The sequence below is a fragment of the Diutina rugosa genome (assembly GCF_008704595.1).
Source record: "Diutina rugosa strain CBS 613 chromosome Unknown scaffold21_size185207, whole genome shotgun sequence".
NCBI classification, from domain to species: domain Eukaryota; kingdom Fungi; phylum Ascomycota; class Pichiomycetes; order Serinales; family Debaryomycetaceae; genus Diutina; species Diutina rugosa.
The window spans coordinates 50,291-74,457 of NW_022995209.1; the positions used below are offsets into that span (position 1 = coordinate 50,291).

At 52.1% G+C, this 24,167-nt stretch overlaps 10 protein-coding genes across 10 annotated transcripts; 4 read left to right on the forward strand and 6 right to left on the reverse strand. All coding sequences in view use genetic code 12, as the record gives it.

The window, feature by feature from the left end:
* Nucleotides 1-8: 8 nt before the first annotated feature.
* On the reverse strand, nucleotides 9-2,438 carry ZCF29 (Zcf29p; the record flags this gene model as incomplete). Its single annotated transcript, XM_034158351.1, has 1 exon — nucleotides 9-2,438. One exon carries the CDS (start codon nucleotides 2,436-2,438, stop codon nucleotides 9-11), a length of 2,430 nt encoding a protein of 809 aa, XP_034009800.1.
* A 998-nt stretch (nucleotides 2,439-3,436) lies between these two features.
* Nucleotides 3,437-4,561, reverse strand: DIURU_005377 (uncharacterized protein; the record flags this gene model as incomplete). The annotated part of the gene is made up of 1 exon (XM_034158352.1): nucleotides 3,437-4,561. The coding sequence occupies one exon, from the start codon at nucleotides 4,559-4,561 to the stop codon at nucleotides 3,437-3,439; it is 1,125 nt and encodes a 374-aa protein (XP_034009801.1).
* Nucleotides 4,562-7,085: 2,524 nt separating this feature from the next.
* Nucleotides 7,086-8,609, reverse strand: GRF10 (Grf10p; the record flags this gene model as incomplete). The annotated part of the gene is made up of 1 exon (XM_034158353.1): nucleotides 7,086-8,609. One exon carries the CDS (start codon nucleotides 8,607-8,609, stop codon nucleotides 7,086-7,088), a length of 1,524 nt encoding a protein of 507 aa, XP_034009802.1.
* A 1,072-nt stretch (nucleotides 8,610-9,681) lies between these two features.
* DIURU_005379 (uncharacterized protein) lies at nucleotides 9,682-11,508 on the reverse strand (the record flags this gene model as incomplete). The annotated part of the gene is made up of 1 exon (XM_034158354.1): nucleotides 9,682-11,508. One exon carries the CDS (start codon nucleotides 11,506-11,508, stop codon nucleotides 9,682-9,684), a length of 1,827 nt encoding a protein of 608 aa, XP_034009803.1.
* Nucleotides 11,509-12,604: 1,096 nt separating this feature from the next.
* On the forward strand, nucleotides 12,605-13,051 carry DIURU_005380 (uncharacterized protein; the record flags this gene model as incomplete). The annotated part of the gene is made up of 1 exon (XM_034158356.1): nucleotides 12,605-13,051. The coding sequence occupies one exon, from the start codon at nucleotides 12,605-12,607 to the stop codon at nucleotides 13,049-13,051; it is 447 nt and encodes a 148-aa protein (XP_034009804.1).
* Nucleotides 13,052-13,330: 279 nt separating this feature from the next.
* DIURU_005381 (uncharacterized protein) lies at nucleotides 13,331-14,269 on the reverse strand (the record flags this gene model as incomplete). The annotated part of the gene is made up of 1 exon (XM_034158357.1): nucleotides 13,331-14,269. The coding sequence occupies one exon, from the start codon at nucleotides 14,267-14,269 to the stop codon at nucleotides 13,331-13,333; it is 939 nt and encodes a 312-aa protein (XP_034009805.1).
* A 1,772-nt stretch (nucleotides 14,270-16,041) lies between these two features.
* DIURU_005382 (uncharacterized protein) lies at nucleotides 16,042-17,106 on the forward strand (the record flags this gene model as incomplete). The annotated part of the gene is made up of 1 exon (XM_034158358.1): nucleotides 16,042-17,106. The coding sequence occupies one exon, from the start codon at nucleotides 16,042-16,044 to the stop codon at nucleotides 17,104-17,106; it is 1,065 nt and encodes a 354-aa protein (XP_034009806.1).
* Nucleotides 17,107-17,285: 179 nt separating this feature from the next.
* Nucleotides 17,286-18,776, reverse strand: DIURU_005383 (putative glycosylphosphatidylinositol-alpha 1,2 mannosyltransferase; the record flags this gene model as incomplete). The annotated part of the gene is made up of 1 exon (XM_034158359.1): nucleotides 17,286-18,776. One exon carries the CDS (start codon nucleotides 18,774-18,776, stop codon nucleotides 17,286-17,288), a length of 1,491 nt encoding a protein of 496 aa, XP_034009807.1.
* An 884-nt stretch (nucleotides 18,777-19,660) lies between these two features.
* On the forward strand, nucleotides 19,661-22,189 carry RIM13 (Rim13p; the record flags this gene model as incomplete). The annotated part of the gene is made up of 1 exon (XM_034158360.1): nucleotides 19,661-22,189. One exon carries the CDS (start codon nucleotides 19,661-19,663, stop codon nucleotides 22,187-22,189), a length of 2,529 nt encoding a protein of 842 aa, XP_034009808.1.
* Nucleotides 22,190-22,709: 520 nt separating this feature from the next.
* Nucleotides 22,710-23,915, forward strand: DIURU_005385 (uncharacterized protein; the record flags this gene model as incomplete). Its single annotated transcript, XM_034158361.1, has 1 exon — nucleotides 22,710-23,915. The coding sequence occupies one exon, from the start codon at nucleotides 22,710-22,712 to the stop codon at nucleotides 23,913-23,915; it is 1,206 nt and encodes a 401-aa protein (XP_034009809.1).
* Nucleotides 23,916-24,167: the final 252 nt, after the last annotated feature.

Below are 24,167 nucleotides of genomic sequence, written 5' to 3' on the forward strand. Positions count from 1 at the left end.
GTCATCAATTAGGTGAAACCAAAGTCAAGTTCAAGGACATCGGTTAAATCGACTCTAGCAGCATCGACGCCGTACCCGTTGATGAACAAATCGATATCGGGTAACTGGGCTATGGGCGCAAACTCGTCGAAGTTGGCCTGAGCATTACGGCGTTCATCTTTCTCCCGTAATAAGTGGTACCACATCTGGTCGGTATCTGCCAGCGGCTGTCTCTCTTCCAGCAGTGCCAGCAGGGCCACTGGCAGCGGTCTTTCTGGCCGTGATTTTTTCGCATTTCGTTGACGGCTAACCTTCTCCATCACTCCGGAAAGCATACGGTTAATCTCCTCGAGCATCTCGTTGCTGAACTTGAAATCGGTGAAATCAACGTTGTCCAAGTACTTTTCGTAGAACACGTCCATGTCCATCGCCTGCTCGAACTTCTGCAGCCCCCGGTAGATTCTCCACGCGTAGTAGTAGCGGTTGGCGAGCTTCAGGATGTGGCGCAAGAACGTGTCGAAGCACTGGCGTACAAGCAGCAGCGTCAGTTCTAGAAGCTGGATCCGTTGTTGGTAAGCCGAGTCTTGAGCTAGGCGTTGCTGGTGGTCAGCGTTTCTTGATAGCCGGCGGTAGGTGAATTGGAGCCGCACGTAGACCGAAAGAAGCACCATGATTGCTTGGTGGTGGATGTTTTCAAACAGCGGGATGACGAATAAGTCAGTGGTATCGCTAAAGATCTCCGTGGCTCGGTTTAACACGCCATCGTAAAAGGGCATCATGTCACATACTACTTTTTGAATCACTTCGCGTAAGTGCCAATAAGCAACTTCGTTATTGCATCGCAGCTCGTAGTAGTTGAAAAGGACAAACCACACTGACGCGAGTAAGTAGGTGTTGTTGAAGTAGACGCCAATGCCCAAAACTTTCATAAATGTCTTTTCAAGGGATAAAGAGTTATCGTATAATTGCAGCGATAACAGGAACTGGATCAGGAACCACTGCAGATCGACATGTTTTTGAAGCATAAGGAGTTTATCTCTCAATTCGTGGACGTGGACATTGCCTTTAACTCGAGAAATCATCCCCACCACTTCATAGATGTGGATCATCACCGCACTGAAATCAGCGATACACCCGATGGCGGCTTTCTCCAAGTCAGCGTTGACACAATTTTTCAGTTCGGCGGTGTACCAGGGCACTTTAGTATCGAAAGACTCAGGGCTCACTTGACACGGGGTCCCGTCCTGAAGACGTAAGTTATAGTCGAGAACGACAAGACACCACCATAATTTGCGTCCCAAATGGACTTTACGGGGTCCGAGGGGGTTATCCGGGAGCATCTCGATGTCTCGGTGTAAACCCAAACCTCTAGCCATTTGGACAAGCATGGCTATCAGTACTGGCAGTTCCCCACCGTCGACGCCGTCACCTTCTTCGGGAGCGTAGATACGGTAATAACGCATCAACATTGCCAATTGGAGGATATTAAAGTTGATGGCACGGGCGACATTAAACTGGCTGAGGCACTGGTCGGCGATTTGGGCGGCATCGATGTCGACGGGGTTGGCCAAAAGATATTCCAAGTCCTGAGTGGACAGCCCTTCGTAAGTGGTCATACTGTTAGTGAATAACGAGAGGTAGGCCATTCTCAATATGAGGAGGAATTGGCCCAAAAATACAAAGTCAAGTCGTTTTTCAGCGGTGATTTTGCCAATATATTCATCCACTTCCGATTCGGGACCAATGAGTCGTTCCAATTCTGCCTTTAACGCAAGCTCATCGACAATGGGGACGTGGACATAGAGACTGCGGAACCATCGTTTATACAAGAGCCACACCACACGACGTCGGGGCATCACTAATTGGATCTTATCAAGCAATGACAATTCAGTATCAAAGCCGTTTTCGAAAAAGGAAATACCCATCATTCGTGCCTTTTCCCTTAACTTATCACGGTACACTTGCGCTTCATCGGTGCCGCACGCTCTTTGCGAGAACGGTTCGACGTCGCTTAGCCCCACTTCGTCCTGAGTCTTCGCGTGGAATAGCAGCTCGTCGCGGTTATCCTTGATGATCGGCGGTTGCCTAAGCCGCTGCATCGGCGGGGGAATAAGCATGGTGATGAAATCCCATAACTTCGCCAAGCTCAGGTCGACTTTGATCAACGAGATCCACTGAAGAGGGCTATAATGGCGTCGTCTCACCGGCTCGTAGTCGTACACCAGAGTATAGCCATCATGAAAGTTTATCGTATCGAGCAGCAGCGTTCTCGGCAGGTGATTATCTTGAGGTTCAGTCAGCGACGGCGGGTCGGTATTCGTCGAATTAGCGTTAGCCGGGTGGGAGTGCGGGTGGCCTCCGGGCAGCAGCGGTTGTTGCTGAGGAATATGAGTGACCTGGCCTTCCAACTGACGAAGCCTTGCTTTTAAAACATTCACTTCCAGCACAAGCAGCAGCATCGGCTCCGGGGCGAGCTGGGCCGTTTGCACTGGAGGGAGCCCTTCAAACACACACTCCAAGTTGTTGTACTTGACACAGTTGGAACACGGCTGCTCCAAGTCACACTTGATTTTGCGCCGGCGGCAAAACGTGCACACTTTTGTTGGGCGAGCCCGCTAAATACTCGTTAGTGGCTGGTGGAGAATGGATGGTTGAATGACCCCAGAAATGGCCTGGAAAGCGAGCAAAACCAGAGTGTAATCAATCGATGATTAATGTGGTATAGTATGCAGTCTGGGGAGGGCATGGTACGTACCTTGCGGGATGTCATTTTTGGTTTAATGGACAACTATTGAAAGACGGTGACTCTTAAGGATGAGTGATAGATACTCGGTCGAGTGCGGCTCATAATGTCTCCTGGCTGCGTTGCGAGCCCTGGAACCTTTTATAAATAGTGTCATCAGGTTAGGCGGCCCGGGCTCGGCCAGCAAGGACAAAAACGCCCATTTTAGGTGATGATCCCCCAGACGGTAGGACAAGCGATCACTCTCTATTAGCGAAGCCGCGGTCTCGGAGTTAGTCGAGACACGCGCCCACGTGACCCATAAAACATGGGGTAAAACAAGAGATAGGCTACACTACTAAAAGGTGGCAATTGAGGGCCTTTTTTTTCAATCCTTAATCTATAACCTTATGATGTAAAGAGGTCAGCGACATTATGTACATGTGACACGCCGTTTTATCCCGCATCGCGCCCCACGATGAGCCGCGAGACGGAGATAAGACGGAGCTTTCTCTGAAACCGCTGACACTATGAGTCAATTGAGTGACATCATAGGCGATGCCGCCACCGCCTGTGGCTTATGCGATTCCCGGACGCGTCCTCGGACGCAATCTCGGACCGTGGTCGCAGGGAAATGTCGGCGCCTTCCGCGTGGGACGTATGGGGAGAATGGCGCCCTTCATAGACTCCTATTTAAAGTGACGAATATAGGCAAATAACCTCTGAGTGTCGGGGTTATAGTTGCGCCATCGCCTTTTTTATAGTGGCGTCACGGGAGGTGAAAAACGCCGTGAGGGCGGCGTCATTGGTCGCCATCGCCAGCGCCATCGCCGCGGGGGTAGTGGCGGCTGGCTGAGTGGCGGCGCGGCGGCGGGCGCGCTTAATGGCACTGCGAATACCTTCAAGCTTCTCCACCACCGCCACCGCGGCGCGCGGCTGGCCGAGGGCAACATAGCAGTCGAACTGGCCCATGACACACTGGATATCTTTACCCAACTCGTCACCCAATTTAAACCATTGAAGCGCCTGGCTAGCGTTTTTAAACATGTTTAATTCGAGCCTCCCCAATGAGGGAAATACCTCGGCAAGCGCCCTCAGCGCCGCCACCTCCCAGTGGTAGCGAGTGAGCTCGGGGTTCAGCAGCTCATACAACTGGCCAAGGTAATAGTGGGCCTTGACGGTGGTGTCGTCGACTTCGCCCACAGCGACGGCGCGCTCAAAATAGCGCCGGGCCCGCTCAAGCTCGGGGTGGTAGGCGAAATAGTAGATGCCTAATTGCGTGTAAACATGGCTAGACCGGATCGAACTTGGCTCGAGCTCAACAAACCGGTGCCAGTAGTCACGTGCCTGTTGGTGGTACCCTTGAGAAAACGCTAAGTCGCCAGCAAGCTTATAAGTAAGACAGTGGTCGATCTCCGTCAATTGCTTCACTAACCGCTGGGCATGTTTATAATCATCGTCATCCACTGAGTTTTTATCCTGAGCCCGCTTGGTGATGGTATCAAACGCAAGCATGGCGATGGCGTCGTTGTCTCCCCGTTCGGCTGCTTGTTCAACAAGCTCGTGTTCTAACTTCACCAAATGGGGGTTGATGGTGTTTGACATTTGGCGTACTGAAGCAAGCGTGTGTTTCAACGTCATGAGGTCGTGCGCCTTGACGTTTCCAAGCTGGATCCGCTCAGGGGTGTCGAGGTTATCGTAGATGGTAGTGAGCACGGGGAGCGCCTTGCGGTAGCTGAGGTTGGCGTCGTTATCAAAAAGTACCCGGTTGAGGGTCTTCTTTTTCGGTAGAAGTTGTAGAAGCTCGGGTCGCTTGGTTGTGGCCGTTGTCGACAGCCATCGGAGTAGACGAAGACTCATAATCGTACGGTATACTACGACCCAATTTTCGATGATGGTGGTGCGGCGTGCGGCGTGCGGCGCCTTCCCGATTTGGCCTATGGGGTACGAGTTCGAGCCCAGACCATATCAACCCCCATCGGTGAACCGCAAATTGCTAGCCGACACCACAATCGCCATGACGAATCCCTTGTTCATTTCTTGGCCCTATATCCACCATTGTTTTGAGTCAGATATCCGTTTACATGAAAGCAAATGTTTCCGTATCCCCAGATCATCCACCCGTCAACTGCCGCAATAGGGTAACTGTAGGGGATTGTCATTACTCAATAGATCAGCATCGTCACAATGTAACCAGCCAATAAAAGCCAGTGTCGGAGGGGCTGGGGATTAGATGGATACTGATAAAACCAATCGGCGGCGGCTCCGAGACACCGTGCACGCAGCAAACATGGGGAACAATCCGGCCACAAAGCCGGTCGGGCTATTTTACCCCGTATTCTTCATCTCTGCAAACCGAGTTGCGCTCGAATAACAAGGCGATATTGTCAATAAACAAGTTGTGGTCAAAAAAGTAAGCTTTGATGCGACCTCGGGGAGGATTGAACTCCCGATCTTGCGATGTCCGCTGAGAAGGTAACAGTCGCACGCCTTAACCACTGGGCCACGAAGTCCGCTGGTGACACCAATTACGGTATGGTCGTTGTGGGAGCCGTTTCCTAAGTCGGTTTTGCGGAGAATTTGGCCTATTCTGGCTTATTTCAGTCCGCAAGTGTCGATGCTGTTGAGGAAATGGGCATACTTTCGTAGGAAGACCCACACTTCGTCCTTCAGCCTCTCAATTGATGTAATTTAAAGGCATTTTGACATCAATTGCGATGGATCATTTTGAACCAATTGTGTGACGATTCCGTCACGATTGTATTGTGGAAACGAAGGAAAATCAATTGCTTAACGGAAATCTTTTAAGTGGCTTTCTCAACTTAACGATTACATCCCCTGATTTCAAAGGTTGCTGACGACTAGACGAAATTAGGCAAACGCCTTAGGCTTATCCTCGGTTCTGGGAGTATACGGCAAACTCTATGTCTGGTGTCGGAGGCCTGAATTGCTGGGGCTTAAATTCTTGACACTGTGAAGAGTAACTTCCATTTCCTAGTACCTCGTTATCACTCCTTGCAAAAGAGACATGACTAAAGGAGGAGGAGGCTTTGATTCAATGGACAAAAGCCACACTACAGCCGTAGATTAAACACTACAATAGAAAACAAATAAAGTTGTGTAGTCCATGCCTTGGTCGTTTACCAGTCATCTAACGTCGCCGCAAACCTTAAAGCTTATACGGTTATCGATAGTGCATTGCGAGCTCTTGGCCCCTCGACCATTCCTCTAGCCCCCGTTTATCAGAGGCTTACGAAAACAAGGGATACGCCGTAACCACTTTCCCCGCCCCCCAATCAGACAATCACCGCCCCCAGTGACACTGTGTCAGTGAACTGCGTCACCACTCGATTGTGAGGGTTAGTCCACCCGCCGTTCACGTATTGTCTTTTATTGATGCTCCCCTCACTCGTACGGGCGTCTCCGGATCAAGGCTTGCGGGTGTCATCACAACCACTGAGTCTACAAACACCTAGGGTCCAATCTAGGGTCCCTCCAGGGTGCCCCCGACACGGCAGGGATTGGCTAGCGACAGTTGCTTAGCACTTAGACCTAAACGACACCAAACCTAAACGACACCAAACCTAAACGACAATGCCTTTTCCAGTTTATAAGTATCGTAGAATCAACCGCTTTTTAAATCCTTGGTAGAGAAATTACAGCATTCAGCACTAGGGGTCGGACATACCGGAGAACGCTTTGCTGATGATTAATCATCCTACTGTGAGGTGGGGCCAGCACCCGCCAACGGTGGAGATATGATGCCGAGGCCGCGACCCTCTACCGGTTGTCAACGAGACCGCCCGAGATAAGGCCTTTAAGGGAAAACACACCCATGAGAGGAAATGGATGTGGTTTGTAATGTGAATTACTTGGCAGACACTTTCGTCATTCTAGATTGCCACGATTAGGGGAAGAAAGGTGGTTTGCTGGTAGCCGTATACTACATTTGAATACCGAGGCGAATACCGAGGCAGGGCATGTCGACCCGACGAGCGTATAACTCCAAAACCTAAAATAGGCAAACCCCCACGGAGCGATGGTGATTTGCATTCCACACAGGGAAATAGGGAAACAGACGTGAAATCAAGTGAAATCAAGTGAAATCAAGTGAAATAGCAAATCAGAAGAAAATTCCATATGAAATCAGTACTAGTCAGCCGACCACACGAAGTATCATGGCTTACTCATAATGTAGAGCCGACTCGATGGTTAGATCAAAATACACTCGAGTGAATCAGAGATTCTTGTGAATCTAAAAAGGTTCTAATTGTAAATACTCGTCATTCAACAAGATGGAAGTTAACGGAATACCGAATGCAAAGGTGAATTGAATATGTAGTGGATGATTAGGGTCAATGCCGGTCTAGAGAGAGTATAAGCATTAGTAACCTCCGAAATCTATAAAGCTGTCGATGTTGTTGGTGGCGGTGGCGTTCAGCTCCAGCTCCATCGCCGCCACCGGCGCCATGTCCAACTCGACGTCGACCGCCTGGTAGTCGCCCAGCGTCAGCGACCCCGTGTGGGTGTAGGCTGGTAGGGCGGTGACGGCGGCTAGCGGGTCGAGTTGCCCCACCAGCGGCAGTTCCAGCGCCGGGGCCAGTCCCGCCAGCGGCGGGTCAAACGCGAGGAACTCAGGAGTGTCGGGCAGCGCCTCAAAACCCCCCGACCCCATCGGCGCCGGCGCCAACGTCAGCTGGTGCAGTTGGGGCAGGATGTTGTCGTCCATCGCCAACATCGGCAGGTAGTCGAGGTTGGCGGCGATGTCGTCGGCGGTCAGCCCGTGGAGGATCATCGTGCCGAAGTTCGGGGTGTCCAGGTCCAGCGGCGCCGCTGTGGCGTTGGTGGTCAGCGACGGCGCCAGCGCCAGGGTGAGTTCGGGTGGCGGCATGTGTCCGGCGCCCGCGCCGGAGTCCCAGAGCCCCAAGATGTCGTCGTAGGCAGCGAGCGGCGCCATCAGCGGCGCCAGCGGAGCCGCCACCGCCGGGGGGTCCATGTGCACTTGGCTTAACCCTCGGGCCACCGTCTGCGCCAACACCTGGTTATTTTCCAGGATAAACGCGTTGAGGTACTGTAACAGCAGCTTCAGCCCCACAAGCACGTGGGGGGTGGTATCCAGGGCCAGCCGCAGCCCCAGCGTTACTGCTTGCGATACTTGTTGGCCCTCGCTAAAATCGTCACAAATCAGCCACTGGTTGGTCAGGGCGTGGTTGCGGTTGAAGAAGTACACCAGGAACTTGGGCTGTTGCGAAAGTACCACCCGGAGCTCGCACAGCGTCTTCGCCAGCCCCATGTGGTTGTTGAGCACCAGGCACTGCACCACCAGCGACACCGGGTAGAAGATGCGGAAGAGGATCTTGGAGTTGTTGGTGATGGCCAGGAAGAAGTAGTTGACTTCATAGTTTTTCCGCAGAAGGATCACGAGCAAGTCGCCGTCGCCCATCATCAGGTTGACCACGTGCGGCAGCAAGTTGACGAACAGCTGCTTCATGAGGTCGATGTCGAAACTACCGGTCTTGACGCGCTGCCAGAGCCCCACCGAAAGCAGCAGGCAGTCGATGAGCGAGTACTTGCCGTTGATGTCGACGGAGGAGTCCGAGTGCACCGCGAGCAGTGCCAGCGTCAAGTGGGCACCAGCGCCGTTGGTAGTATTGGCATTGATGGCACCAGATTGAGAATTGTCGGTGGAGTCGGTGCCTTTCATTTTCTCCACTTTGCGGAGCTTGGCCCGCCGGTTCTGGAACCAGATCCGCACCGCCTTCTCCAGCATCCCCGTGTGGGCGGCGATGCTCTTGCGGTGGTCGGGCGGCGGCTTCTGGTTGCGGGCGAACTCGCGGAGCAAGTACTCCAACACGTCGCCCAGGGCCCGGGTCCGCTTCAGACCCAGAGGAGGGGTGTCGTCATTCATCGCGCTGCCGTATCGGGAGGAAGTCGGGTAACTTAGGTAACTTAATTGGTAGCGATTTGCTAGGCAGTAAAGACAGCGGGACGAGTGGTTGCGGTAGTTTTTGGGCGGTTTTGCGGGGGCTTTGTCGCGGGGAGCCTGAGGGTTTGCAGCAGGGGTGGTGGGATGAAATTCGCAGCGGGTAGGCTGATGGGGGGATACAAAAAAGGTTCGCTGGGAGGGTTCGCTCCTGCATATAGCCAAAAAGAGGCCCCGTCCGCCCACCGCCCATCGCTCTCAGGTGAGCGACGTGGGTGATGCGTCGGCAGGGCGGGCACGTGCAGCGATATTATCCCAGGTCATCGCCGCTCAGTGGCAGCCCTAGCAACGGGCGGCGACACCGGCCACCGGCCACCGGCCACCGACCAGCGGGCTCCAAGTCTCCGGGACACGACCACGACGACTATAACATTATAGGGATATAGAGGCACTGGAGAAAGCTGGTAGTGGTGGTGATGTAGCTTTGGCTTTCGCTCGGGGCCGTGCCATATCAGTGCCACTGGGTGCTGCTGCTTACATAACCGGTTGGGTTGACACCAGAAACGCCACTAGCGGCCGCTATCGGGGATCCCTTGTTTCTCCCTCACATCAATCGATAGTGTCGCTGCCCCCCGGTCCCTGGGCTCGCAACCGCGGTGGCGGGGGGGTAGGGGGTGTGCGACGGGGAGACAAGGCAACGGCGAGCCCTCGGTTGCATGACCCGCCCCCCGGATCGTGGAGTTATCGGGCGTGGGGCACACAATGCCCCCGGCAACCGCCCCATTGACTATCAAAAAGCTCTGTGAACGGCGATATCGCAGTAGTGCGAGCCTCGGACCACAGGGAAGCACCGATCCTCAAAGTACCCCAATCGAGACACAGCGGCGCGCGGCGCTACCATCCACGTTGCTCGGTCCCACGGTCCCACGGTCCCACGGTCCCACGTTGCCACACCTTAGACCCATGGTAGCGTTACCAAAATAGGGCCACTTCTAAACAACCAAGCTTTGAGCCGGTGGCACATGAATATGGAACGAAATCACGCCACCCACTGGGCTTATGTCCACCATTGATCGATCTCCGTCACGGGGAGGCCCAGTAGTGCCTGGGCGAGCCGGCTAGGCGGTGTATTCGCCACAAGCTCGTGCTGGCGAGCCCGCTCAATCGCCGCTAAGTATCTCACCCCGAGGATATGGGGCTGGGTCATCGCTTCTTCCACCACTGCTCTTAGGCTCCAGGCGCCGTCAAATAGCGACTCGTAGACCGGGGGCCTCACCACGTGGAGCGAGTGGTTTTGCGGGTTGACCACGCTGGTGGTGGTCCACACGTGGTCGAGCCCGGCTTTGATCCACTCCCGTAGCGCGTCGGCGTCGGTGACGAGCCACAGATGGCTGCCGACGTCGCTGACGTCGCCACATAAGGACGAGACGACGCCGTGGTCACTAGCCACGCCCCGATTACGGAGCACCGCCACTAGTTTCATCACCTGACACGCTAACCGACCAGATTGGCGACTTATAAGCACCCGGTAGATGTGAGGGTGGCTCCAAGTAGTGGCCCACGCGGAGTCAGGGGCGACGATATCGTCGTAGGGGTCGCAAACCAAGGTGATTTTACCTTGGTGACGAACAATCACGGCAATGTCTTCGGTTACCGCAGTTTTGCACCACAGCTCGATGACGTCGGCTTCCACAGGGGAATAGCCTCGTCTCAGGTCTAGGCTTAAACGGGGACCACAGAGGTAGCCGCCAGCGATGATTACACCCACCAGCTGGCTAGACAGTACCACGCCCTTATCGTATAGGTTTGCCACGGTTTTCACAGCGATGGCAGCGGCGCCGCCAGCAGCAACCACCACCACCAGGTCTGCCTGAGCCACTTGGGGGTGCCATGGTTCTAGCATCAGCATCACGTGGGTGACACTATTATCAATGGTATCGAGGCCATCAATGGCGATGGCCGTGATCTCGGTAGCTCCTATAGCCTTGACTTGAGCGAGGGTTTCTTCAAGTAAGCGTGACGCCAGCGTCAGCGGTCCGGCGAAGCGGCGAGCGTATTTCGGCGGTACCCACTGGTTTATCGCCACAACTACCACCTGTTTCGGAGCCTTGGGCGTCAGTAATAGGTAGATGTGGTTCTCGGGGGTGTGGGGGCCGTACATCGCGTCCTGGAACCACAACCGGCACTTGGTTGCGGCACTGATTAGGCGGAACAGCTCGTTAAGCGACGGCGCTATTATCGGCGTGGTACTCGCGTCGGTTGTTGCCTTGGCCGTAGAATCAACCTTGGTCTTGGTATCAGCGTCCGTCACCGACTGGGCGTCGATGGGGTCCGGTTTGACCCCGCTAGCGGCTTCACTAGCCCCCCTTGTAGCAGTGATCTGTTGCCCCGGAAGACTAGTATCGTCGTACTTCAGTTTGGGGGTGTTCAGCGCCCTCAGGTAGCGGATGGGCGTCGTCATCAGCTGGGTGCCTGTCACCAGCAATTCGTAGTGCAGCAACTGGCCGTCGCGGTAATTGTGGGAAATGGCGTATACGAGAGGGGCCACGCTAGCTTCCACTGCTGCTCGAGCTTCCCTCAAGTCGGCGTGGCGGTTATGCGCCACCACTTCCATATCGTCGTCTTCATCCAATTCTGGCGGCGGAGGAGCAAACGGCCAGAGCTTTGACGACGTTACTGCCTGGTGGACAACGCTCCATCGCGATACCCAGATGTTGGGAGGGTTTGTGCCCGTTTCTGGGGCTATCAGAGGCGTGGCTTCGTGCGCCATGGGGGTTTCTGGAGCGGGGGCTGGCGGAGGCTGTGGCGCCGGCGACGACGGCTGCGACGGCGACCGGGACCAGCCAAACGTCTTGGACCTGGTAGGCTCGGCATCCGAGTCCATTTGACGCAATTATGGGAAGTTTGTTGGTAGCTGTAGGGTAGGTACAGTGATAAGGTAGCCCTCGCAGTGAGAGCAGTCACAGTCACGTGCACAAATCGTTAGCCAACACAGACACAGAATTGACCCAGCAATAGGGAAAAATCAGGTAAGGAGGGGGCTTAGGACTCAACTTATGAAACTCACGTCATTCTGGAGAGGGGATCCGAAACTGGAGGGGGGCGAGGTATATTCCATATATAAAGATTAGCGAGGGCATTAGGCTGGTGTGACGTTGGCAGGTGCAACTGCAGATTGCCAAGTAGGCACCCCTCTGCAGTGAATTTAGTAAGTCCGGGTAGTGCAACGATTACCCAATACTCCCGATAATTACACAATTGACCCAAAACCAGGCCTCTAATTAATACCTTACACGTGTTGTCTATGGACTATAATGATTGAATCATTAATTAATCAATTCTCTCAGCTACTAAATGTGTGTTTGGCTGCCAGTGTCACGGTAGTTCCGCTTTTGAGCTTGTGACGGGTGGGCGTCGTCATGGAGACGAGCTGCGTAGCCGAGACGGTAGCGACATATTTCCTCAAAACAGGGGGTTGCCAGGAGAACTCTTACCAAAATAGTGGGTGCCGACACTGGTACAAAATGCCATGTCAACGGCGATTAGAAACATGGCGACGTCATGGCTCACCCTAATCTGGTGATCATGCCTCGTATATGTCGATGGTGAGGCAGGGGGCATCCTCGTGCTCACGCCCGCCAATTATTAGCAATTTAATAAGCCAAATTACCAAAACAATAACGGAAATTTTCAGCTGATAAACTCATTATGTGATTTGAGTAGCCAATTGAGTAGATGACTGTCCCAACAATTTGATTCTCTCTTGCAATTTCCTCAATTGACAGTCATCAGTGGAGCCCGTAAGTAAGCCATAAATACCCTATAGTTTCCATTCACGTCGATGAAACACACGTTTAACCACCACAAAACTCGATCGAAAAAGAAACCTCAAATTGATACAAATTTATCCGTTGAAGTCGTGGTGGTCAGCCCCACAGTTGGTCGCACTCCCGGCCCTTGGGTAGTGGCTCTATCGCACCATGTCATGGGCGGAGGATGTGCTCCAAAAGCTTGACCGGCGGGACCGGATAGAGCAGCAAGATAGCACGTACTATCGAGCGTTTACCCAGCTTCTTCTGAGGACGGTTCCCGAGGCAGCGGCGATCCCATACCCAGTATACGATGAAGCTAAAGTGACCCAAATCGCCGCCGACCGCGACGCCCACGCCGCCCGTGTCAAGGAGCTTGAAGCCACCACGGCAAAATTGACGGAGCGAGTCAGCCAATTGCGGTTGGAGATCAAGGAGAAAAACAACCAGATCGAAGTGGTGAATAACGAGCACTTGGCCCTACAAATGCAGCTCTCAGTGACGGAGCAAAAGCTCGAGCAATTGACTCAAGAGCACGACGCTTTGATTAAACGGTGGATGGCAAAGGCCGAAAGCGACGCCAACATGATGAACGCTGCCCTAGGGAAGCAACAATAGAGGCTACACCTGATCCCTTTTTCACACCGAAAGTATTAGGCACACGGTGACATCACTACCAAGAAGGGAGAATCTGATTCTATGTCTTCATACTATACCTACAATCATATAGAGTTGAGGTTGGTTGTGTAATAACGGCAGCGCAACGCAATTTGGTAAATTCAGTCGGTGCTACGAATGATTTACTGATGAGACAACAACTACTCATAATTAGTGTATTTGAAGGAATGCTAAGTTAAGCGTCCTCTGGCTTTCTCACTATATAGGGCTATGCAATATTCACTTCTTTTCCTCAGACTTGTCGCTAACGCCAAGTTCGGGGATCAAGGCGTCGAACCGTTCGTGGACCCCGACCAAGTAGAATAACCGTTCAAGGTCACCTTCGGCGGGGGTTTCCACCACTTCCTTCTCCAAATCAGCAAGACGCTGTTGCAAACCGTAGATCTCTTCCAGACAGGCGAGGATCTTGCTGAACTCGACGGGACATAACAGACACACCAACGGGTTCAGCGGCGAGGCCTTAGGCGTCTGGGCGATGGTGTCAAAGACTTGGTACCAAGATTGGACCACTTCAGCGTCCAATCTCGTCAGTTGAGTAGTCTCCTCGGCCGATTTTCCTTGTTGGCTTAACTTCCATACTTCTTCCACGGGAGGGGCCTGGAACACCAATTCAGTCGGTTTCAAGATATCGTGGGCTACCGCCCAGTACAAATGGAAATACGGAAGGATGTCGTGCGAGGTGATGGGCTCAACATCAGGGTGGAGCGCCGAAAACGTCTCCGAGATCTCCTCGATCAATTTATCCGGAGGCGGACGGTTGTGGCCAAGCTGCTGGCTCATCCCACACTGGTTGACAAACTCGTTGAGCATATACTTGTAGATGATCAGGTACCGTTGCGCTGGCTTTAATTGGTCGCCCTGGTCCGACGGTAAGGGGAAACTGGCCCTCTGCTCGACGCAGATGTAGTGGGTTTCGTCAATTTTCGACTGGACCCGCTGGCACATCTCCTCGACCTCTTTCTCCATCGCTTCCACCTCTTCCGGGTGCTTATCTTCGTATTGCTTCTTCATGGTGTCCATCATCTGTTTCTGCTGCTGGGGGTCGATGTGCTGTTGGAGACGAAGTTTGGTGGTGGCGAATGGTCTCCAGGGGACATGTTTTGGGTATGACGGGAGCCTGGTAGCTCGCAAGGCGATTTGGGGCACGAATCGGAACATGGCAAAGCGGCGGTGGGGAAGAACGGCAAATATATTTCTGGCGTGGGAGGTCTAGCCTTTTTCGGTAGCTCACGTGTTCGTAAATTTGTGGGTGTATGCAGGTGAGACTCCCCCGATCCCGCAACCAATTTGGCCAAACGTAGGCCATTAATGACCTAAGCTAGGCTTTGCCATTATAGGTACAATTTGAGTAGTCTGATGATAATGAGCTAAAATCACCAGCGTCGTCGATATAATCGGTAGAAAGTCATGTCTCCTCACAACATTAAGTATCAGTCCGATAGTTCTGCACCCTCCAATAGAACTTTCGCACCTCACAAGTTTCTCGCACTCTCCCACAAATTTCTCGCACGCTCATACAAATTTCTCGCACTTTCTCACAAATTTCTCGCACTTTCTCACCAGTTTCTCGCACGCTCATATAAATTTCTCGCAAGGGCTTTCGCGAGCCTCCAAACTTACGCTCACCGCGGACAATCACGACTAGCAGCGAAAAGCAGAGAATGCCCCACATCTTTGGGTCTAGTTCAGTCGCTTTGCCTTAAGAGCCGGGTGGTGGGTTTGAACTAGCTTGATTCAATCCAGCTATTTGCATTTGTGTGTTGAAGGCAAAAGATTTTAATAGCGTCTTCCCTGATGTTTAAAGCATTCAGGGTGAACCTCGTCTTTTCCCAAAAGAAGGAACCTTAGTTTCATTACTTCGGTGAATTGTGAGTCATAGAAACCATCAGCTGCTGGTTCCCAACTGTAGTAGGACAGCCTCCCTCATTATGCCATATAATGCCTCAAACAGACGCTTGGAGTCCTCATAGGTTCCAAGTCCCTTAGAGCCCTGGTAGTTCTAATAGCGGATGTAAGTTTTCAGGGGACCAGCCACTAGAACAAAAGTTGAACACTTCACTGATACGTCGCTGGTTTAAGACTATTGCCACTCAATGCTACTTGACCCACAGTGTCAATTCGAGATTGCTCATCATCCTGCCACACACGGTACATATCAGTTGCTTCTTTCGGTCTTAGTTCCAGAAGAAGTATCAACTCGGTAAGGGTAAAGTTGCCCACAGACGATGCAATCATATAATTCGCTGCAAGCACCATGTGCATACGTATTTGATTTTGATCCAGCATCCCCTTACTCCTTTCACCTGACCCCGGATTGCAAAACCATCTTCAACTTGTGAGGTGAAGTAGATCTTTAAGTTACCCAAACGATTGGGACCCTGTGGATAATCTTTACACCCGTTAGAGTCGAATTGTCCGAGTCAAATTGGTCCCCCCTCAGTTGGTTGATTTGACTCGGATGAATGCAACCTGCCGAAGGTGTGGGATAGTGGTACCGACGCATATTAGTTGCTAGCCACAAAACTGACCGAACGCTTTAAATGAGATTCAATCTAAGCTTAACGGTTCGTATTAGGTTGGTAATGGCATCTCAAGTTGAAAATTTAATCCCATCAAGACTTTTTGGGCCATTTCCACCTAAACCTTCCCATGATCTAACTGAGACATTCCCAGATCATTAGCTGGGGACTAAACTGGCATACCTTGCCGCCCCTCCCGTCACCTGCGTCTTGATACGTTTCTATTGTCCTACGTCATTTCCGGCGAGTTACAAAGGCGTGATGTAGAGTACAAATCCGCGTGGGGTGAAATAGTGTGGGTGGCACAAAACGCAGCGGCGTGCCCCAATCCCCTATTCCTCTCGTCGAAACTCCAGTATAAATAGACGACAACACCACCAGTGATCTCTCCATTAATTTTTTTATCTCAAAATGTTAGTATTCAATGTGTTATCGCTTTTAGCCGTGGCGTCGGCTTTAGTCGTCCCCCCCCAGGACGACGCGCCCGCGTTGGAGAAAAAGTCCGACTCCAAAGTCATTGAGCTTGCCGTCAAATACGAAGGGCGCAAGTACCATGCCGACGTCAGGCTTGGTTCGCAGGGTAAGCTCTACAGACCGATGATTGACTCCGGGTCGTGGGGGTCGTGGTTCCCCGATGACGACCACTGGGCGTTTGAGTCTACGTCGTTAGTGAACCTCACCACCCCGGTAAGCGTCGGCTACATCGGCTCCACCTCACCCAGCAAGGGCTATTTTGTGAAGGACACGATTCAGTTTGATAATGCCAAGTCGGAAGGCGTGCAATTTGGTATTATCGACAAACCCACGCTTGATAAGCAAGGGCTTCTTGCCATTGCCCGCCTGCAGGGGTCTGACTACGACACCTTGCCCTACCACTTGAAGACGGCGGGCCAGGTCGAACGCACGGTGTCGTCGCTTTGGTACAGCACGCTGAGAGACACGGGCAAGCTCACTTTTGGTGGTTACGACCGCGCCAAAGTGGGGTCGGAATGGACCTCCCACTATGACCCGTTGACGTTTAAGGTGCCCGTGGTTAAAGTGACCACTAACGGTGTCGACCACTTTCCTGACTACGGTGATTACCCCATTGTCGTCGACACGGGCGCCCCTAACTCGCTTCTCCCCAGAGCGATTGTTGAACCGATTGCCGAGTTCTACAATGCTAAGCGCGTCGGTAAGGAGTACGAAGTGTCGTGTGACCCTCCCGCGGGTCTGTTCCAGATTACTCTTGGTAACTTGACGTTGGACATCGACCTGAAGAGCTTTGTCCACCAAGCCCCGGGTAAGGCCAACGGCATTTGCACTATTGGCGCGAGTATTGCCGAGGACCGGGGTAACGTTACGCTTATTGGCACCACTCTTATCAATGAAGTGGTGACTCTTTTCGACTATGAGAACGGAGTGGTGTCGATGGCTAAGCTTAACGATACCCCGGAGGAAGACCTCGTGTTCCTTGAAAAGGGGCAATCCATCTAAGGAATGACTAGCTTTAGTGATTAACAATACGATGATGATGAAATATGAGTAGGCTTGTTTCATTTTCCCTTTGTCTACCCTGTAAAGGGACTCACGCTATTTGGAGAAGAAGGCGTGAGATTTGCATCACACTGGTGTTTGGTGATTTCAAGCTTCTAATGTGTAGTTATTTACAGTCGTCATTGGCGACAGAATACCACCAAGTCGCCATGGCGGCGTCCGTCCCAATGGAAGTACGAGTTCCACTCCCGGTGGCACTCCCTGTAAGGCGAGTTATCCAAATACAGCTCCAAGTCGGGTACGAGTGCCTGGAACATCACGAGATGAGTCGGCCACGCCCTTCTACTCCCTAGCGAGAGCTGGGACCAGTTAGGCGCCATATTAGTTTCGAGCCACTTTTCAGGGTCGGCGTAAAACACATCGCTTTCATCCATGTACCCTTCCAACGGGACATTAAGCGGCGGTTTACAGGTGAGAAACCACCCGTTAAGCTGAGGGTTGTGGAGGTGAGACTGCCAGGGAGTCAGGTGGCACGGGGCCAATATGGCAAACAGGTGGACGTCGGCAAGGTAGTCAACGATGGCGATGGCCCCCCGCTCGTTGACTCGGGCCAAAAAATACCCCACGGCGACATTGGCGGTGATCACGAGCGCCATCACCGGCTTGAACCAGCGACTGCGCATCACTGAGAGGACACCGGTGCCGCAAAAGTACATGAGGAGGGGTTGAATTGGTAGGAGGAACCTCACTTCCTTATGTTCGATGGCCAGGAATCCCAAAACGACGAGTACCATCGCCGCCACCATTTCTGCCGACGTTCTCGCTGACTTGGCCAACCCTAAGAGGAATAACGGGATATAGGTCATAAGCATCATCGGAAGCGCCTGGCCGATGTAGAAGTGCCAGGGGGCAGTGCCGTAGAATACCAGGAGGTTATTGACCACGTTAAACCTGAGGAAGTTAATCATCGGTAGCGTCCACGTATCGTAAAATTGACGGTCAATCACGGCCGAAGCAGCTAAAGTCGCTGCGGCCACGATCACCGTAACCACTACCAATTTAGCTTTGGTGTGTGACCTCACTAAAAGACCTAAACCAAAGGGGATCCAATAGAGGACATTAGTGGGACGAACAATACAGCTTAAACAAGCAAAAACCAATGCCGTTTTCAAGTGAGATGGACGTCTTTTCTTCCCCTTAGTATTAGTGGTGGACCACGGCCACCACGCCATGGCACACATCGTCAACATCTGCTCGAATTGGTTGGCAAACAGACGCGTGCTCACGTACCAATTGAACGGGTTAGCCAAGGAAAGCAACGTGGTTATGGTGGCGACACTGGGGTCGTAGTTGCCAAGCCATTTATATAGCATCAACTCGGAGATGGCAGCGATGGCGGCATTAATAAACTTGGGGACGAGAATCACGGCTGAACGCGAGTCAGCACTAAACGCCTGGAGGAACGAGTACCCCAACGAGTATATTGACGGGTGGAGGGTCAGCCGTAAGTGTTCGGGCCACTCCCAGGTGACGTAGCCATAGCCAAACACGCGTTCATGGGCGATCTCGAGCGCCTGGTAGAACTCGTCTGCCTGGAAGAACGTGGCGAGGGAGAGCGAGTTGAACACCCGCCACGCCACCACAACCACCGCTAGTTTCCACCATATCATTTGGTGATGATGGTGCCTCGTCAGCAGTGAAATAAGGACAAATACGGGTGAATTGGTAGGCCACCTAAGCAGGTTTCGCAGCCAGCCTCCCCGTGCGCGCACCGCACTTAACCGTGCTTAACCGTGCGAATGCTGGGAGAGAGTCTCCGTGAAATCTCAATAGATACTCGTTAGCTCTCCGATTCGGCTTTGAATGAATTCGAATGGAATCTTGTAAATCGTTTGATATGCGTCTATGTGACAAATGAGCCAATCCAGGAATCGGCTATTTCGTTGGTCTCTTATCCAGTACTAGACCCTACTCCAATGAGATCTACGAGTGCGAACACTGGAATCAACTCCTCATATATTGTTACCTGTTCCCATAAAGAATAGGCATCATCTCAACAAGATACCCCATCAATAGTCTAACCCCGTATCAGTCCCCGTATTCGCCCCATCGCTTCGATCATCTCTCGCTTAATGATACCCCCAGATCCTCCTCCATCACCCCAGAGGTTACAAAGTGTTCCGAGAGTCTTAGTTTCTTTTGGTATCTATCCATATACTGCAGTGGAATATGCTGAAACCAGCCAAATGTCGTTCACTTCCCCACAGTGGGCAACTACAGACGAGGGCCATCGACTTCGGTAAGGGGGGTCGAACAGACAACCTTTCTAGGGCCACGCACCCGCCTCACTATATGCCGCCAGCACGAGCTAAAAAAATGCTCGATTAACGACCCTCGGCTTCCCACCGTTTTTTTTTTGTTTTTCAATAATACGTGTGTCCAATGACGTCATCAACGATAGTGTGAGCGCTGTAAACGCTCACCGCCTTAGGCGTCTCCAACCAAGCCATCCGCTAAACTCCCTTCGAGTCCCCTCAAGCCCCCTCCCTTTCCAATGTCGTCGCCGGGACTGGGCATGCGCCGGCCGCCCCAGCTCCCCCTCGCCGCCCGCTCGGCGCTGGCGTCGCCCCAGCTACGCCTGCTGCCGACGCCGCTGGCCCCGCTGCCGCTGTCGCTGACGCTGGGCTCCCACCCGTGGCTCATGGACGAGTTTGTCGATGTTATCCGATTAATTGAGGAGCTGTTCTTTGTTTCAGCCTTGGGAAATACCAAGGAGGCGCTCAACACGTTGTACCAGGCGATTAAGCTTCTCAACCAGCTCGCACGCGACGAATACGATGTCGAGGACATATCTCGGTTTTGCATGAACCATTATGATAAAATCAAGCTGAAACAGTATACCGTGAGCCAGCGACTCCTATGGTTGCTGCTGCGGCTCGCTCCCGTTCGCAACCAGAGACTTCTGGTGACTACTCTTCAACTGAACACCTCCAGTCTGAGCCGGGGGCTGAACGGAGTGGCCTCAGCGATTAGCGATTTGCAAATCAGTGATGAAGCGACCTATACTCTTCCGCCGTTACTCAATTTCAGTGCTAAGGAGCTGCTGCTTGAGTTTGACCGTGAACCGCCCCACGACTCCCAATTGCTCCCATTGCCAAAAGAGATGGACGCCGAGTTCCAGAGGATCCAGTTCTCCCACTGGGCTCCGGCGACATCGGACTTATACCAGGATTTACTCCCAAACTGTTCGTTTGTGTCGCTGCTATTACTGGTGCAATCTAAACAGGACCTCCTTCTCCAGTTGTTACCGCATAAACCGCTGACCAACTACCGTGTTAAACTTCACTTTAATGGGTGTTGGCGGATAGTCACTGTGGACAATTCGTTACCGCTTATACGACGACTGGCACGACTGCTTATTGTGAGACTGCTTTCCGACCCTTTATTGATGTGGCCAGCCTTAATTGAAAAGGCCTACTTGAAAGTTATGGGCCAAGGGTACGAGTTTGCGGGTCTGAATATGGCTCGCGATACCTATATGCTTACGGGGTGGGTGCCGGAAATAGTGGTGATTAAACACTTCCAACTCCCGCCAGAATTCGATGACGTGTGGAGCCAAAACTTACTCGGATATTGTACGGTTGGCGTGGGCACCGGAGCCCTTTCCAAGGAATTAGGGGAGGAGCTTAACCTCACGCCTAACCACGATTATGTCGTCGAGTACTACGTGAAGACCAAACAGGAAATCACGGTGAAAAACCCGTGGGGAGCCAAAGACCGCGAGCGCCTCGTCACCATCCACAACCGGTGCCCGTTCCAATACTTGTACATAAACTGGGACGTCAAGCGGTTGTTTAAATACCTGCGACAGGTCAACTTCGTCTACCTGGCCCAGGACGACGCCACCCTCGTGTTGGATGCCCCGCAGTACTCGTTGGTCAACCCCACCAATGAGGAGTTGTCGGTGTGGGTGTTTTTGGAGTCACACTTACTGGCAGCCACTTTAGCCCGCCCTACTCACCATACGGTGGGGTTTTCCGTGTATAAGACACTACACGGGGAGCGGGTGCTTCTGCCCACTCAGTACGTGCGGGCCAGCGAAGCCCAGACATCGACCAACGACCACTTACGCTTGGTGAAGCTTGTGGTGGCGCCTAATCTGAGCTACACCATGGTGACTCTGTCGAATATCACGGGGACTTTCTCGCTTACCGTGTACGATAATGTTGGCTTAACCTTAGAGTTTGGCAAGGCGAGCCATCTATACCCTAATGTCCATCTGCTCGATGGTAATCTCGACTTCCGCAACCTGGGAGGGCTGTGGGCGCATCTGCTGTACATCTATAACCCTCAGTGGGACGTCCAGGTGAAGGACGACGATGTTGTGGCGGTGGTGGCGGTGTTTGCTGCTCGTTTGGATACGATGATCAACGTCCACTTGTTCTCAGCTGACGGGGCCAATCGTGGTCTCCCGATTAGAACTTTCGATAAGGCGAGACTCGTGGCCAATGAGAACTATAACCCGGGCTACCAGCTTTACCGGTTCGACCATTTACCCCGGGGACTGTATAAGATGGTGGTGCTGGCGTATGACCCTCGTGTGGTGGAGAAATTCAAAGTCTACTTCACCTATCTGGGTACAGATAAGACGCGGGTGAGTGTCCACCCGATCCTGACGCTGCTTGGTCTTTTCGTCAAGCAAATGCTGTTTGATTGGGAGAACCGGAACCGGTGCAAGATCGGGTTCCGCACCGAGAACTTCAACTGTCGGTTCACTATCCATGTCACCAATTATAGTGATGATGCCCTGATAGTTCCGGGCCTGCCTCCGTTAGCCCAGACGGCGATGGTGGAGCTCATCACCAGTTATCGTCCCGCGATCAGAGGCCTGGTGTTCGGGGCCGACAACGGCGAACCGGTACAAGTGAACACCGAGTGGGACAACTCGGTGTACGGATTATTTATAGACGTCACCATCGGCAACCCCGGCACCTATATCTTACTATTGGAGCGGTTTGAGCCCAACCGGGGGCGGTGCGTGGTCGAGTTTGGCTGTAACAAGACGTTTGACATTGCTGGTTGATGCAAACGGTCCATCGATAGACTTATACATACCACACCTCTTTTACGAGAGAATCCAGACTCATCAAATGAGTACATCCTTTATCAGTCTAGTATATCAATTCTTGATACAGAACAGCTTCGTATGGGTAGTGTGGATGATTGAGTAACGAGAGCAGTTACATGTCTTCGTTTTTACACCCCAGTTACCTCACATAAGCTTAATTTGACGTATATTGGGGATAAAACGTCAAAATGAATCCTCTAGTACCTGTTATTCACCAATGGTAGTGAAATCTCATTGGAGTAATCTAGGTGTTACTCTGCCAGTTATGAGTATCGCGGTCGCACCTTATGTGGTGGAAATCTGCGAAGGTAATTCCCAAATTCAATCCCCCTTTCCGGTAACTAGTTTACTATCCCTTGGCTACGTGGATTGCCACGATTACAAACAATTCGTTGTGCTTAGCTCCGGAGACAAGCAGACACATCCAGTCAGACGCTGAGGTCGGACGCGTCGCGTTTGCTTACACCATTTACCCATGCCGGCAACACAGCAAAAGGCCCCTAAAGAGAAGGTTAGAAAACTGGGCAAATGTCCCCTCTGTGGTAAATATATCAAGCGAGGTTTTACCGTCCACATGAAGGGCCATCAGGACTACAACAACTGGGACTACAACTGCAAGTTCAAAGTGCTTGGCCAGTGCAAAACCTACAAGAATACCCTCAGCAGCCCCGCCCATTGCTTGTTCCACATGTTTACCCAACACTTCAAGTTTGACGACTACAAAGTGCCGAGATCGCCCAACATTGACGACTTACTAAAGCATACTGGCGAATGTGGGTGTGGCTACAACGACGTGGCAAAGGACTGGCTCTACGAGCACGTGTTGACGGACGAGTGCCCCTTGACCCAGCCGGGGGCAAAGGCACCGCCGCCGACTCAGTTTAAGTGTTCTGTGTGTGACCGAACCTTCTATCGGAGCAAAGACTGGTATAAGCACTTTGCCGCCCATCGCGGCAGCTGGGACTTGAACTGTAAGTTCCGACACCTTGGCAAGTGTGGTCTCTACCACGGCCCTTCCAAAATCGCCCACGTTTGCATCGAACACATGCTCAATGCTCATTTCGTGTTTGACACGATCGAGAAGCCGTCTCAACAATTGTTTTCCCTGTTATTGGGGGAAACTGGCAGGTGTAAATGTGGCTACCACGGTGTGGCCAAGACGTGGGTGGATGAACACGTATTGGGAGACGAGTGTCCTTTGATTAGGGAACTGCTAGCGTCTGAAGCTGGACAGGAAGATGCAGCTGATAATGTAGGTGAAGCCGAAAGAGAAGCTGAAGCTGAAAACGAAGATCAAGCTGAAAACGAAGATCAAGCTGAAAACGAAGATGACGCTGAAATGGAAGATGACGCTGAAATGGAAGATGACGCTGAAAGAGAACCTGAAAATGAAAAGGAACCGGAAGCTGAACAGGAACCTGAAAAGGAACCTGAAATCAAAATGGAAGATGAAGCTGAAATGGAAGTTGAAGCTGAGGAAGAACCTGAGGCTGAGGAAGAACCTGAAGCTGGAGAAGAACCTGAAGCTGAAAGAGAACCTGAAATTAAGGAAGAAGATGATGATGAAATGGAATTTGATGCTGAAATGGAATATGAAGCTGAAGAAAGAGATGAAGCTGAAACTGAAGAAAGAGATGAAGCTGAAAAAGAACCTGAAGTTAAAATAGAAGATGAAGCTTAAGTTGTGCTAATGTGTTAATGAATCGAATCACGTCCATCAATTGTAGGTTCTGTTTAGGCAACCCGTATGATGGATTTTTGTGACTGCCATGTATGATGGTGACCAATTATAAACACTACAAATTGGTTGTTGCAGTAGCGCTTTTTCCATTGGGTCTATCTAGGTCGCCTCCACCTGTTCCCTTACTATCATACCCTTCTATCATTTGAGTTTCCTGCTGACTGTTTCACCACATAATTTCACTCTACATCT